We start from the raw sequence: 16,262 nt of genomic DNA, 5'->3' as shown, positions 1-16,262 counted from the left end.
TCAGATTCAACAGGCCAAACTATTTGATACCAAGATGTGATATTTGTTAAACACAAAATGCAACACAGGCAGCAAAAAACATTATTTTTTTGCAAATATTAAGCGCGCGTGCTCATGACTTCATTATTAACACGTCAAACGATAAAATTCATATTCTTTCCCGCTAAAAATGCAGCTTTATAGCGATTGTTATTATTATTTCTTAAATATCGGGGACGTAGATGTATGAAAAACAGAAGAAAACAGGTTACTACCTGATTATTTTGTAATATATCAGGCTCTACGCGAATAAAATAACAGCTCGGCAAGCCGCGCCGTTATATTATTCTAAGCCTTGCCTGATATATTACAAAAAGATCTGATAGTAACATGTTATTCTCTATATCAGGCAGATATCAATGCGGTGGTATGATGAATCGATCGACCATTGTTCAGTCCGTATTTTAGTTTAATACGATTCTAGTGTATTTCATCGTAGTTATGTTTTAAAATCAAGATGAATCGATAAAATATTTACTTACAAGTTGATTTCAATCAGGATTTGATATACAACTCGTGTAATTATTTGAACTCGGCTGACTTTCTGTTCACAGCGTTGTAGCGTTCAACCGCAAACGCACATGGCGTCGCCATTGTTTTAATTTCAGCATATGTGCTGTGTTTGCGTATTAATTCGGGGGGGGGGGGGGGGGCAAAAACAAAGTTTAAAATTAAAATGTATACATCATTAAAAAGGGCAAAAGTCCGATTTTTAGAATATATATGTACATTGAAAAAATATTTTCTTAAAATTATTTTAATGTGCGACAACTTTTGCCAATACGCTGCAACTATTCATCGTACACGACTTTTGCCATAAACAACTATTCGCCGTACACTACAGTTATTTTAATTTAATAGATTTCCACGAACAATAATCAAACCAAGACAAGAAATAGCGTTAATATGGTACATGTATATATTGCCTATAAAAATAGGAAATCAACTCCATACCCGATGGCAAACCATGTAATCATGAAAGAAAAGCTGTTTCTTTGAGAAGTTCAAATTTCAACCCGATACCAAGCAGTCATAAATTTGTGTAAATAACGCTTCGTCAATACAAATTGCAAGATAGATACACATTTTTAAACATATCAATCTTTCTGTAAGATGCCAAACACGCACTGGTTATCCAGGAGCGAGTTATTTTATTAGATATTTTAGGTAAATACTGACTGCTCCCATGGTTAATTTGTTTACTTTCGCTTCGCTGGTAATCTATTTCCGGTGGTGATGATAGACATTGACTCTTGGTCGATAATTCCTGATAGTGTAAGTACGATCGATATGGACTTCAAACTTTCATCAACTTTAGTTTAAACCATTTAAATCACAACACCTTTATAAAGGTCTGTAGATACTGCATCTTTAATTGAAAACAGAACAATCAAACCTATGTCAGTTTAAAATCGGGTCAGGTGAGGTACCGGTAATTTACAATGAAATCCTAAAGGCATATGCAGATATTGAAAACAGCCCGCCGATCGTTGTTAACCGGCGCTGATTAATATTATTTAGAATATTTGTTTTTTCCTCCATTCATGAAGAGCACAACATATAATACAGATTATAAACAACCAAATACAATCGAGTATATACACATACACGAGATAAAAATACGCACGCACGCACGCACGCGCGCATGCACGCATAAAAATATATACGTTTACATGTACACAAAGCCAACAGTATACGTTATGGACAGTGAAATATGCATAAGAGATAACATTAAAAAAAAGAACAACATCTGGATATATTTCTATTCATTGGCAGCATCATCATTGTATTAATGTAGCAATTTGCAAATTAAGACGGCAATACCTAGGTGAAAAAAATGCTTCTGAGATGTTTCAGAGCCCTACTTTAATATAGTCACACATTGCTCAAAGGCAGTGATCTGGATGAAGCGTTAAAAGTCTTCAATAAGACAATCTGTCTATCAACACTATCTGCAAATCATTCGAAACACGAATATGTGGGTTATATTATGTCTATAGCATCCATAGGCTGCCATGATTGCTGACACACACATTGCCGACAATGGGCTTTTCACACACTCGCATATGCTGTTTTTTGACGATGCTGGAACATCAGCGTCCAAGGTTTGATAACCAGTAAAACAATTCTTAACAATGGCGACCTATGTAAAATACCGAGCCAGTCCGATTGAGATAACTCGATTTTTCAGTTACTTCCCTTGGCATTCGCCACTGCGTAGGTTGATTTTCATTGATAACATTCTCCTAGCAGAGTTGTCGTTCGTGTTGATAAAGGTAAATATTAATAAAACAGCATATCCTGGGGAAACAGATTCAATAAGTGTATCAGAACGTTAATTTCAAATTAGTAATTTTACATCCATTTTATTTTTATGGACCAATGAAACAACTATATATTTTCTCTATTTTGTTTGATATTTGTTCTCGATTGAGTAAATAAATTGCGAATAAAAACATGTAAAATTAACTTTTTACGTGATCACAAAACTAAAGAATGCGAACGATTTCGAACCTGCAAATTGTAAACGCTGCACTGCTATGATATATATAGATCAAACAACATTACTTTGCGTGATTGTCCGTCCCGCTAGCGAAGTGGTAAGGACGTTCGCTTTTTCACCTTTACGACACCGGTTCGATTCCCGCTCCCGGCGCAATGTTATATTTTGTATGTTTTGTGGTCACCATTCCTGACAGTTGTTTTTTTCCGGAAAATCTCACCCCCCCCCCCCCCCGCAGCATTTGACCATATAAAAAATTAACAAGTATTTCAGTACAAAACAAATAGCTGGAAATTGCAGCTATCATTCAAAATTCGTCCCAACTGTCGTCAATCTAATCTTATTAGGTAGGAGTGCTGGACACACTCCGGGTCCCAACATTATGCAGCCTCAGCGCAGAGGTAACTCATTACCTTGGAAAAACACAAATACACACACTGGGTGAAGCCTAGGCGCGTATAGACTCAAACTAGGCAACAAACTCAAGTGCGGACACAATCATTTAAAATATACATATTGAATACGATATTCTAACAGAAATTACACAACCACCTAAGTGTACATACCATGTTTGATATTTCGTTCGATTGTTAGATTTCAGCATATACATGTATAAGGCCATTTCGCTATTAGTTAAGTTATCAATATGTTCGTGGGCGAACTCGGATAGTCAAGTGCCCATACGATTGAGCTCACATGGTCCGGCTATGTGCTCATACCTACTTTTGAGAATCATCATGAATGTATTGCCACACTTAATGAACAAAAATGTGACCCGCCTCCCAGTTTCGCTCAATGGGTCAAGTTACCCACGGGTACTACTTCTCCGTACCCCTAAACTTTTTTTCGTACCAAAAATGTTTCGTACGCACATTTTTTTCGTACCAAATTTTTTTTCGTACCCAAAATTTTCGTGCCCAAATGTTTTATCGTACCCAAATGTTCGTATCAACATACACAATTGTGGTGATATAGATAAACTTAAATTGATGTTTTATATCCATCCTCTTCAAAAGCATCGTCACACCAGTACTGCCAGTACTTTGATTTAACATTCGTTTCGAATGCGATAATTTTATTTGGAAATTGATTGTATCAAAAGGTACGAATTTCATTCAGCGATATGAATCTAACAACGGATCGGTTCGAAGTTTGACGTTGTTGAAAGTTTGACGACATAAAATTAACGATACTTTAAATCAGGTCACTTATATTATTCTACTGCTTTCCTTATTTTTTTTTTTTAAATATACTTTACTCGTATATAAAGTTAAACACCGTTTTATCTTAGTACATATTATTCATTTAGATGTAACGATTTAAAATTTGCTAAAATACTATATAGTATCGTTTACAGAAAGCTTCTATAGCAAAGACAACAACAACCTCTCTGAGCGCATGTCTTCGAACACAACTCGCAATGTTTCAATAGTATTCTAAAAGTATCCATGAGTAAATATTGAATAAAAATAAGCATTTATAACCAACTTTATTGCTCACGTTGTGATTTCTAGGTTCAACAGCTTATTTTCAAATGGAAGACAGCATGTGTTATCTTCTGGAAATAGGATGACGGCTGTTTGGTATACCGACGGCTCAGTTGTGAATAAAGGCTTTTATGCGCTGTATAAAGCTGTATTGAATAGTAAGTATCAACCGTTATCCTCATTATTGAAATTCAAACAATTATAAACATTTTTCTTGTTCTTAAGAACTAATTGCCCCGAACGCGCTCTCATGTATGTGAAAAAGGCACTGTGGAGCAGAAAGTTGAAACCCTAATTTTTTCTTTGTACGGTGCGATTTCAAACCAGGAACATAATTTGTACAGCAATATAAAGCAAATCATACAATCTTTTAGAAACGAGCGTCGGACATGTTACTTGATTGATAATGCATAGATGCATGTAGGTAAGCAATGTACTTAGCGTACGTATCATGCACAATTTATTTAAATGAACCTACGATAACATTGAACATAAAGCAGAACGTTAATGGCTTTTTCAGATTCTGAATGTATTCCAGTGGGTATGTACACTTTTGAATATATAACCATGAAAGTTTAGCTTGCATTACTGCGTGGCATTTTAAATAATACTTTTTACATTACCTTATCACTTGTCATCGGATACAAACCAAACAAAGATGCCAACGTTTTAACACTATTGTTAATACTAAATACACACTATAAAACTAAAACGAGTAATATATCGCTAAGCATGTTTAACATAATTACTATTTAGACGTTTTTGCTATGAAATGACCCCTGTTCAAAATCTGTCGTGATGTTTTTATAAACTGGCAGACTGTGGACCACCGCCTCAAATTTCAAGAGGGCATTTGGGTACATATTTTTCTACACTTAACCCGTCCACAATCGAGATAAAATGTGATCCTGGCTACTTACACAGCAACAAAATTTTTACTCAATGTCAGAGCAACGGAAGATGGTCAGTCGCTGAGTGTACCTTAGGTATGTGGATACAAGTATGTAAATATTTGAACAAATTAAAAACAATGTTCAGATATTATTAGAAATAAGTGTGATGGTATGAAAATAGTATTGTAATGCAATTTTATGTTAAAGTAATACTATCGATGGAGTTTGGTCAGTACATTAGATATGTTCAATATGCATTCATATTTGTAGTAATCTATGCCATATTCGTTTGATTGACTTTCAGTATGTAAGCAGTGGGCTGGATTAACCGATCTTCCAGTGAATCAGATGATTACATACCCCAACCACACGACATTTATTGGAGATACAGCCCTAATGACATGTGATGCAGGTTACCATGTCTTTAATGACTCCAGCAACCACACTGAGATGGCTGTGTGTACATCGAATGGAACCTGGAGTCCATACACATACTCGCACTGTGTTCCTATAGGTGAAAACTCGACTTAAACACATTTACCTTGATTGAACACGTTTTCCAGAATACATTTGATGTAAATGTCCCATTTGTTATTTCCAGACTGCGGTTTACCACCAGCATTAGATAACGGAATGATGAAGCTTATGAACAATACGACACATTTCCAGTCGCAAGCAGACGTTACATGCAAACACGGCTACTTTCTCAACGGTAGTTCTAGTACCATCGATTGTACTGATGACGGGCATTGGAGTCTGGATGATTCGCACAGATGTCTTCCTGTCGGTGAGCAACATAATATATACTTGATCAATATAATCAGAAAATATGATATACCTTTATTATTTGATTTATGTGTTGAAACATGATTAAAACATGTACACTATATTGTACTTGTGTTTGCAGGATAAATACAAAATGGTGCAAGTTAACAGAAAACGTACTAATCTATTTATTATTTTTCAGATTGCGGATTGCCGCCATCCTTAGCAAACGGAAATGTGAAGCTACTTAATAACTTGACAACATTCCCGTCGCAAGCAGAAGTAACATGCAATCGTGGTTACTTTCTCAACAGTAGTTTTAATATCCTCAATTGCACCGAAAAAGGAAGTTGGAATCAAGATTCGTACAGCTGTCTACTTGTTGGTAAGCAACGTAGCTGGTTGCTATTTCTATGATACACTTATCTGATGTATAATTGTACATGTTATATAATTATGTATGTTAATAAACGTATTCATCTCTTTGAACAACGAATTACCGAAAAGGCTCTGTAGACGTTTTTCTCATAAACAAAAGATATAAACTTGCTTCACATCAATTATGCCATAAAGAAAGTAAAACGAATAGGGACATGACCCGTTTCTGGTCTCGCAAATAGTTTACTTTATTACTATCAAGGGATGTCTTTACATCCTTAAACATACCGTTTCGAACAATAATCGACAAAAAGTATTTTTACTAATAAGGGTGTTATCACTTGTTTTCATTGATCATTTTAGTCTTTCGTTGGTCAATTGTCAAATTTAAATAACAAACGTTTATGCTTGCAGATTGTAGAGAGTGGTATAGTAGTTTGCCGAAGCATCAGACAATTATTTACAAAAACGCGACGAGTTTCGGTTCTAAAGCTATAATGACATGCAACCAGGGATACCACGTTGTCAACAAGACCAATATAGTATCGGAATCAGCTATTTGTACCGAGAATGGCACATGGAGTTTACCTTCATATACAGTCTGTGTTCCAACTGGTAATGTAATAAGAATTTCGGTCGGTAGGTCCGAATGAAATGTTTTAGAATTGTGGAGCAAATTTCTTTTATATTTCTGAGTTGACAACATTAAAACAATCAAATATATCCTAACAATTGTGTGGACGAGTGCACGGCGCTTCTTTTGAATAAACACTTCTGAAAAATCACTGCTTTATAACAAGCGAAAAGGATGCTTGCTTCAAGTAAATGACTTTGCCTGAAGGCCTACTTTGTGTGTTTTTTAACATGCAATAGTTTGACTTCTATCGTTTGTTTATCGGTATCTTTATGCTACTGAAATAATTACTACCGATGACTTAAGCACATACTTTGTGTACAATTGTATCCAAGAAAATGAAAGAAATTCCGTATACTTGTTTCAAGTGGAAAAGACTTTTCGAAACTGTACGAAGGACATAACCTGGAATGAAACTCAAGCAGGGACAATTGTTGAGGAAAAATGTCCAAATGGTAATGTATTGTATCTATTGTCTTACCTATATGAAATAATGCACAACTCACACATTTCTTTCAGTTAATAGTACAAGAAAAAGAACTCAAAACATTGTACTAAAATATGAACCCATGTTACGGAAATATATAAAGCGTTTGACATTTAGTTTGTTGCTGCAATATTGTGTTGCGATACATGGAGAATATTTGAGAACAATTTAATTCATGTTCATTTAATAAAGTGGACACATTCTGCGTTTTGCAATATTAATTTCGTCAAAATGTAAAACATGTTTGAAGGCTACTCTGGGAAGGTTAGTCGGCAATGTAGCGAGGAAGGACTCTGGCTCAACCCATTCTACAACTGCGTATCAGAACGCGTTGCTGAATTGATGTCCGCGGTGAGTATACACTATTTTTATTAATGATGGCATTGAACGATGACTTTACGTTTATATGAAATGTACTTAACCTAATGGTAAGTTTGAACAGACTTAGAAAATAACTTCATGTATTCAAAGTCTTATGTTATTTATGCTATCAAAATTAATTTTAATTTCGTACACACCATTTGCCATCACTTAAAGGTGGAGAGTATCAAAGAAACCCCCTCAGCTGAGAACATCACAAACATTCTAGATCAGCTAATAAATGTTACAAAACCTGACAAAGGATCATCCTATATCGGCGACTTGAACGCAATTACTAGCATCCTTGATACCATAGCAAGCGTCAGCAACAAAATCGAGGTTACGGACGAGCAAGCAGAGGTACAAATATCAATCGTTAACTGATGATTGTTAGTGAAACGGTTTATGATTGTTCAACTAATTAGATACTCGGTTTTTGCGAAATAATTGTAGCCGGTATATCTTAAAATACAAGTAATTCTGCTTGAATCTGCGGCAATACAAATTCACTTAAAGTATGGTGTTCCTTTTTCAATAGACGTTCTTTAACACAACAAGTAACTTACTGGACACTGCCAACGCCGAATCATGGCAATCAGGGGAAAACGACGGGTCGACGGATGGATCGGTAAGATCCGTAGACAATATGATAAAGTCATTATTATAAATAAAGTCAACTGCACGGCATACGGCAGTGGCTTATACATGTATTATAATAAATTTAAGATGAGGCTAAAAGTATTTTTTTTCCATTTTGAAATAAGCACATCCTTATAGTCTATCCTATCCAAAACAACACCACCAGAGCCAGGGCAACATACATTGTCTGTTTTCTAAGTTTACATCATACATTTATTAAAATAAAAAGAAAAACACACAAAACAAAGGTCATACGTCATTCATGTCATTAATTACCTAAATATTTATATTTAATTATGTTAAAATCAACACATACTTACATTTAACATTTGCAGAGTGCGGCTAAGCCCGGTGCGATGAAAGTTCTAAATGTGGTTGACAAATACACAGACGTTTTAAAGAATACACTCGGAAACAATTCCGAGAGCAGTAAAACTATATCATCGGACAATATGGGTAACCACGTTGTTATCTTTGAACGTAGTGTATTTTTCTTTATTTTTTGTTAATGTATTTGTGTATATATAGAAACGATATGGGGTGTTATATTTGTTCCCAGCTTCTTACCATATTTCAGTTGTTCATGTAAGTATGGTTAACACAACATCCGATGAGTTAAAATTCCCAGATAAACCGCCCCTACGCATTAAAAGTTCAGTTATTCTGCCGAAGGCTTCAGTAACAGGTACGAGAACATTTTGTATGTGTTCAATATGTTCCTTTGTTTTGATACAGTTTTACAATATATTGTTGTCGAAATAATCACTAATGTTTATGTTACGTAGTCTGTATAGCAGTGTTAATAATAGCGATACTTTTGCGATGTGTTTCTTTTATTGCTGCTTCTCCATCTCCTGTGTAAATGAGAATTTGAGCTACTTTTTAGCAAATGGACTTTAATTATGTGCATCTGTATGCTATATTTGAAATTTCGTTACTTGACTGTATTTAAAGTCACACACTTACGTCATTAAATACTTTTTAGGATCAAAAACAATCGCAGCAGTAGTGTACAGAAATCTGTCAGGAATCATTTCATCAAAGTTAAAAAATGTCAGGTATGTACTCTTACTAATTATCTGTAACCATAGAATAAGCATCTATCTTGATATTTGAAATAAGTACTTTAAATGTGCAAAGTACATAGAATGTTATTAATTATATTCCAGTAATTCCACTATAAATTCAGAAGTTGTGACAGTGACGTTGGATAAGTGGGAGAACACCACAAACTTTGTTATTGATATAACAATGGAATACGCTCAGGTACTTTTATGGAGTCTCATTTAGTTTTCTGTGTGTTTTATATGTGTGTATTTGTGTTTGATAATTGCACAAGATGTTTCCGGTTTTATTCCAGAACCTTAACTCAGCTCCAATTTGCAGTTTTTGGAATGCTTCAATGTATGTATTGAGGTTGACTGTCAAACTGAAAGACAAATCACCATTTAACATATCATATTGTATTGTCATGCTCATTTCAATGGTTTTTATTAAACGTTGTATTTGTGTGTGAATATTTGATGATATTAACTGTCGGAATAACCATCGTATTACGTTTGAATCTGGTCAGGCCATGTGTTATATATATTTATAAAATATTAATATTGTTTTGCATCCAAACTCTATATAATGTTCGAAATGAACCAATAACTGAATGTGGTATTCAACTATTGATACATATACTCCATTTCCTAAACACCTACTAGATTTTCCTGGGACACCACCGGATGTCGTGTCATGTCCTCCAATCATTTAAGCGCAACATGTCGTTGCACGCACCTGACGAACTTTGCAATTCTTATGAGCCCATTTATTCAGGTATTATTTCGACGTGATAGTATATCACAACCTATTCTTATTTCGCTTGGTCGTGTAGTACCCTGCCACTGTCTACCTTTTGACCATATTTGTTTTTACTGTTTGTTAGTTTTATATTAAATGAAGCTGTATGAATATAATATGTACGAAATAAGATGATAATGATGCTACAGATTCAACATTAAAGCATTAACAGGTTTTCTACAGATCAAAATAAAACGTGTATTGTCGTTTATGGAGAATTAGGGATATATCCTTTCTATGTACATATGTTTTAAAATTATAATATATATTGTTTTACAATCTCAAAGTGTGTAAAAACAAGCATTGATAAGTGTAATATCGGTTATACAAATTTGATCCCGAATGTAAATACGTACGTCGTATATCTCGCTGTCTTTCCCTCTGTCGGTATGCCTTTCTGTTTGTCTGACTGTTTGTCTGACTGTCTGTCTGTCAGTATGTCTGTTAGTATGTCTTTAAGTCTGTCTGTCCGTCCGTCTCTGTATGTATGTCTTTCTCTATGTATAACTATCTGCCTGTCTGTCTGTCTGTGTCTGTCTGTCTTTCTGTCTGTAAATACACTGTTTATATATTATGTAATGAAATCACTGTAAAGATGTTATTATTTTTTCAGAGCAGTGCGAATTCTAAAGACCTCGACATCATTTCCATAGTTGGTTGTTCGATATCATTGGCCGGCTTGACGTTGACAATTACTTTCCATATAGTGCTTTGGAAGTGCGTTCCATTTTTACATTATCTCTATGAATGTATGTACTACTTTAAATTTGACAAGCAATCGTATATTTTGATATAAGAGTATTTAAAGTTCTTCAATATGGAATACTTGTTTCAGGTTTGTAAGCAAACGACGTGTTGTTGTCTTGTTGAACCTGTCCGTGGCCCTCATAATTGCTTACGTTATGTTTATTGGTGGCATTGACAGAACGGAAAACAAGGCAAGAATGAATATATAGTACAACTTAATACAGTAAATGTTTTGTCAACATAAATAATGATAATTGTTTAAAAGAAAGGACATAGTATGCTATGCAGTGACGACCTTACGAACCAATCGACCCTTGAATCTGAATTAATAATGTTTTCATAAATGCACCATCAGTTATCAATCATTTTTTTTATGAATTTTTATGCACTGTTGATGTTTTTTATTAATGCTGTGGTGTATTTCGATGAGCACCTTTGTACAGGCAATCCATCACGTGCGTTCAATAAAGAAATACTTGATGTAAACAATATTTTTAATGTATCCTGTTTAATGATGAACATTGTCCAATTTCAGATCGTATGTACTACGTTGGCGTCTTTGTTGCACTATATTTACCTGGTAGTTTTTTCCCTTATGTTGGTTGAAGGTATTGACGTCGCCGTGTCAATACTAATTGTCTTTAAAACACAATCAAAACTGAAATGGATGCTGACAGCTGCATGGGGTAATTATTGCTCGATTTCAGGGCAGTATACTTGGTATAGATCTTCCATTTTTAGCTCGGCTGTTTTTGGAGAAAACCCGAGGTATTGTCATAGCCAGCTCGTCGTGTCGTGTCGTGTCGTGTCCGTCGTCTCGTCCGCCGTCCGGTAAAACCTTAACGTTCTTTGAATGTGTTGAACATTGGCTCTAAAATCAAAGTGCTTGAACCCACAACTTTGAAACTTCATATGTAGTTGCATCTTGATAAGTTCTTCATGCCGCATCCATGTTTGGGTCACTAGGTCAAAGTCAAGGTCACTGTGACCCTTAAAAAATGTTATGTCAAGCTTTCACTTATTCAAAAATGCACTCGCAGCCGAGCGTGGCACCCGTTATGCGGTGCTCTGGTTTATTCACGTTATATTTTTAATTGTGTGGGGTTTAAGAACAATTCAGACTATTAAACATGACTTAAGAAACTTATTTCTTGATCATTAAGTCTGTTAAAGTCAGATGTGTGTACCGTTTAACTTGTCAGGCTGATAGATGTGCAATTTATTGTTGGTGTATATTGTTAACGTTCAGTTGTGCCTGCTGTGATCGTTGGGATAACGCTCGGTGTCACCAAGACAAAGGGATATGGAAATGAAATATCGTAAGTGACCAAAACATTGTTTTTTATTATTGATACGGGTATTTTGTGTTCGGAATGTTATCATTACACTGAAAAGCAAATATGCTGATATGTGCATGTCTTAACTTCAACATTTTAGATGCTGGTTGACAATTAAGGGAGGTGTCATTTGGGCGTTTGTTGGACCTGCACTGCTAGTCGTTTTGGTACGTAATTTCAATACTCATAGTTTGGTGTATTACTTAATCAGCATCATATGTTTAGCATTATAAACAACTAGATCCGCTAAACTATTTTTATTTTAATAAATTAATGAATTATTATCGTAATTATCATTTGAATTCTCGGTCATTTCACTTTATGTTAGTCTTGTTCCGCAGGTCAACTTCATCATCCTAGTGATTGTGATACGGACAATACTAGGATCGTACACCATGGCAAAGAAGTCAACGGTAGAAAGATCAAAGTAATTGATCATGTATTGAAATGTTCACAATAATATATTTTGCACTTTGCATTGTGTTCAACCCCCGCATAATATAATAATCACTTCACTAAGGTTCAGTTATGTAGATATGAAAACACACACCGTAGTCAATTCCCTTGCAACTTGAAGACGTAATAACTGTACAGATATGTTTACAGTGAATATTAAATAAATTAATATTTGTTTGTCAATGTCATGAAATACAAATTCTCGGCAAAAAATATAAAAGTAAAAAAAGAATAACAAACATAATTAACGTATTCTTAGCAAAGTGGAGTATAATTGATAAGATTTGCATAATTATAGGATTATAAAATTGAATGCATCACCAAATATTATCGTTAAACATTGTTTGCAAAGACAGTTTGAGTACTTTATAATATTAATAACTAAGTGATTTATGTATCTTTGTTTCGCAAGTAAATGTTATTATCCACGCAGGTCAGCAGTATGGTGTCTATTAGCTTTACTACCGTTGATGGGTCTTACTTGGGTTCTGGGAGTTTTCTATCTGGACGAAAGCTTTGCCTGGGTACAATACGTCTTTGCTGTCTGCAACAGTCTCCAGGTACTCAATGGGATAAATATAATTACAACTGATAATCTTCGTCATCAATTGTATGTATTAATGATGATATAACAATGACAATCTTGTATTTTTTGTTTTTAACACATGTACATTGTGAATATCATAGATATACATTAAATTAATTACATTTGCAATGATGTGTACACAATCGCATCGAAATATGTACAGCATTGAAGTAAATTAGAATGTTTAGGTGCTTACTTCAAACCAAAAATCACTTAAGGTTGTAATATGAATTATATGTACACGTTAACTTCAATGATTTTGAAATTGTTAGCGAATTTCAGCTTATGCAATTAAATCTAATGTTGTTATATTATGAAGTTTTGTTTAAATATCTTTCAGGGTTTGGTGATTTTCATGTTCCATTGTGCATTTAACAAAACGGTAAATGACTTAAATTTGCATTTACTAATACATGTGTATGTTGATTTGGTAACTGTTAAATGACCGACACAAATAGTGAAGCTTATTTCTTTTAAAATAAATAAGTATAACCAATCTTGTTGCTTAGAACAAACTAAACAAGCTCGTCAGAAATAAATAATTTAAACTTTGATTATTGTAGCTTTGGAAGGCATATAAAACGAAGAAACAAAAGTCGTCGTACGCCACTAGTACTTACCTCAAATCTCGAACCACTGCAGTAAGATCGGTAAGACCGCACAATATCAGTTCATTTTTTAGTATCACATTTTCTGGTGAGGACCTTTGTCTGCTATACAAATATCTAAACTGCACTGCAAACCACTGCAGTAAGATCGGTAAGACCGCACAATATCAGTTCATTATTATTATCACATTTTCTGGTGAAGACCTTTCTCTGCTATACAAATATCTAAAATGCATTTCTTGTTTATGCAATTAAGTATGTATATAATAATTAAAATACACTCTCTGATAAATCATATTATGATATAGGTTATAACTGAAAACAGTGAAGTAAGCATGAATGTTCACGACACATTCGAAATACCGTCAGTTGACGAATCGGCCAAAACACGTTACGAGAACTTATCGATCAAACAACCAATACAAACTGCTGCAAAGGCTGACAAAGAAGAGCAAGTCGATGGTATCAGTAAGCACTCTGAGGAAAACGCTAATGACGACAAGCTCAGAAGAAACGATGATGAGGAAACTGCGAACACAGATATCCATGGTTATATATATATGCAATTAATAATTAATTAATTTATTTATTAATTTGTAATATTGTGTTTTCATGTTTTAAAAATCGACACAATATGCGATATTCAATATTGATTGAATGCAGTAAATTTCTATGTCGATAATTGTGTGTTTGTTAAATGTACGGTGCAGAATATTTAAATGAATTCCAATAATTCACGTAATGCCATATCGAGAAAAAAATAGCATAAAACATATATTAATGCAATATGATTGCACTTTTTAGACCTCGGGCTGGAAAACCCTGCAGACAAATTCTTCTATAGTACGGCGTTATAGATGTTGAAGTGTTACTGAAGTAAAACATGATGCGGAACTATTTGGGTATACCGTTTAATCAGTCTCATAAAGACACGGAGTCTCCATTTCCTGTACTCACAATGCTGCTGATGAAAGCAATACTGAAAATGATTTTATTAAAGTCGAAGGATGGTTGGTTTATATATATTCTATGTTGAAAAATTAAAATACTTTTGTTTAAAATACGATCGCCAATATTCATATTATTGTTTGTTATTGAATCAAGAGATTTGTTTGATATTTTCCTGGAAATGCCGCCTCGTTCGATACGGCTTTGTCTGTTTACCGTCACACAACATTTCACAGCTTTGTGATATTTATATAATATACAACACAGAGACGGCCATATTAGTTTAAATGACTTTTAAAATGTAATATGTATTACATACATCAAATAAATTATTTCTTAATTATAGTCCGTAAACCTTATATAAATGCATTACCATAATAAAGTTCATTGATAAATACTGCTTTTTATTAAAGTATGAATAAATGTTGCCGCCTTCTTACACAAAAACATGCACTGTAAATGAATCCCCCATTGCCTCAAAAAATGATTAAACACAAATCGGGAACATGATTCATCAAACGGCAAAATTTATTGTAAAAGACACGCTTACCCCGATTGCAAATTTAATCCGGCGCTTATAATAATACAATAACAAAGATGTGTAATTCCGTTTTCTGTTATTCACTCCGTTTAAATTCATCTATATTGATTTAAATTAACACTTTTTTTAAAACAATTGTATCGAATGCTTACCAATGTCACGAAAAACAAGAATAAAAAAATCGAATGTCGAAGTGATTACAATAATTTTGTTTATCACATGCCACACCCTGTTTCCCATGTAATATAACAATTACGAATATTTTTGTCTTACACATGTGTTATATACTTTTTAAGCGTTTTTATTGGCTAAGTTTTCGTTCGATTGACCAATCTCACTTTGTTATTTTGCTGAACGTTGCAACGTCAAATGACGTCACGAAATGTTAACAACATTATGGATTTATCATTATGTTTGCGTAAATAATTATTTTATTTGCTCATTTAAAAGCATGTGATAAAAAAGATCTGACACTCGTTTTCATTTCATACCATATTTAATTAAACTCGTCCAGGAAATTCGTACAGTCAGTCAACCAGTATAGAATTAACCGGCAAAAAGCGTTAATTATTTTGACCACAATAATTTCTTTCGGGATTTAGTGTCATTATGAAAAGATGTGAAAATAAAGGGTAAACTTTATTTTGTATGATAACAGGTTAGGCCAGACGGCATATGCAGTTTTTTGTCAAAAATAGCCAATTAAAGTTCACCCTTTGGAAAATTATTAAAAATCGTTCAAGTTACAGAATTAGTATTTCAAAACATTGTCATGTAATTTGTTTTCAATTGGCAAAATGTTTATTTGAAAATAATAAAGCCGCTATATCCATATGCACATTTCAAAACATAACTCATTCAATCAGTTCTGGTTAACTTTTTGCTGCATTTATCCCCCTGTAAGCTATTCACAAAAGCTTTCTTGCTAAAACTTTGTTAATTTATTCCTTTACCTAATGTATACCTTAGACACTTATCATTTTGTTTTTATTGGGGCATTATGGAAATT

The 16,262-nt window shown here is 34.0% G+C and overlaps 2 protein-coding genes across 3 annotated transcripts; both read left to right on the top strand.

Moving 5' to 3' along the window:
• The first annotated feature begins 4,060 nt into the window (after positions 1-4,060).
• Positions 4,061-8,213, top strand: LOC127877105 (sushi, von Willebrand factor type A, EGF and pentraxin domain-containing protein 1-like). The gene is made up of 11 exons (XM_052422759.1): positions 4,061-4,187; positions 4,550-4,570; positions 4,848-5,015; positions 5,227-5,436; positions 5,524-5,709; positions 5,890-6,072; positions 6,480-6,680; positions 7,068-7,154; positions 7,437-7,537; positions 7,724-7,906; positions 8,085-8,213. The coding sequence occupies exons 1-11, from the start codon at positions 4,112-4,114 to the stop codon at positions 8,211-8,213; spliced, it is 1,545 nt and encodes a 514-aa protein (XP_052278719.1). The 5' UTR covers positions 4,061-4,111.
• Positions 8,214-8,531: 318 nt separating this feature from the next.
• On the top strand, positions 8,532-15,107 carry LOC127879320 (adhesion G protein-coupled receptor L1-like). Of its 2 annotated transcripts, XM_052426096.1 has the most exons (17): positions 8,532-8,641; positions 8,763-8,870; positions 9,171-9,243; positions 9,355-9,451; positions 9,546-9,589; positions 9,895-10,006; positions 10,644-10,747; positions 10,866-10,968; positions 11,313-11,463; positions 12,027-12,096; positions 12,215-12,281; positions 12,456-12,541; positions 13,004-13,130; positions 13,497-13,538; positions 13,720-13,806; positions 14,073-14,313; positions 14,569-15,107. In XM_052426096.1, exons 1-17 carry the CDS (start codon positions 8,542-8,544, stop codon positions 14,619-14,621), a joined length of 1,665 nt encoding a protein of 554 aa, XP_052282056.1. In that variant the 5' UTR covers positions 8,532-8,541; the 3' UTR covers positions 14,622-15,107. The 2 variants fall into 2 exon arrangements, 1 of the variants encoding a protein (XP_052282056.1); XR_008049017.1 differs by lacking the exon at positions 14,569-15,107 and having other exon boundaries at positions 12,456-12,527; positions 14,073-14,129.
• Positions 15,108-16,262: the final 1,155 nt, after the last annotated feature.

This window comes from Dreissena polymorpha, chromosome 4 (assembly GCF_020536995.1).
Source record: "Dreissena polymorpha isolate Duluth1 chromosome 4, UMN_Dpol_1.0, whole genome shotgun sequence".
Taxonomy (NCBI): Eukaryota; Metazoa; Mollusca; class Bivalvia; order Myida; family Dreissenidae; genus Dreissena; species Dreissena polymorpha.
This window is presented reverse-complemented; position numbering and strand designations above follow the sequence as displayed.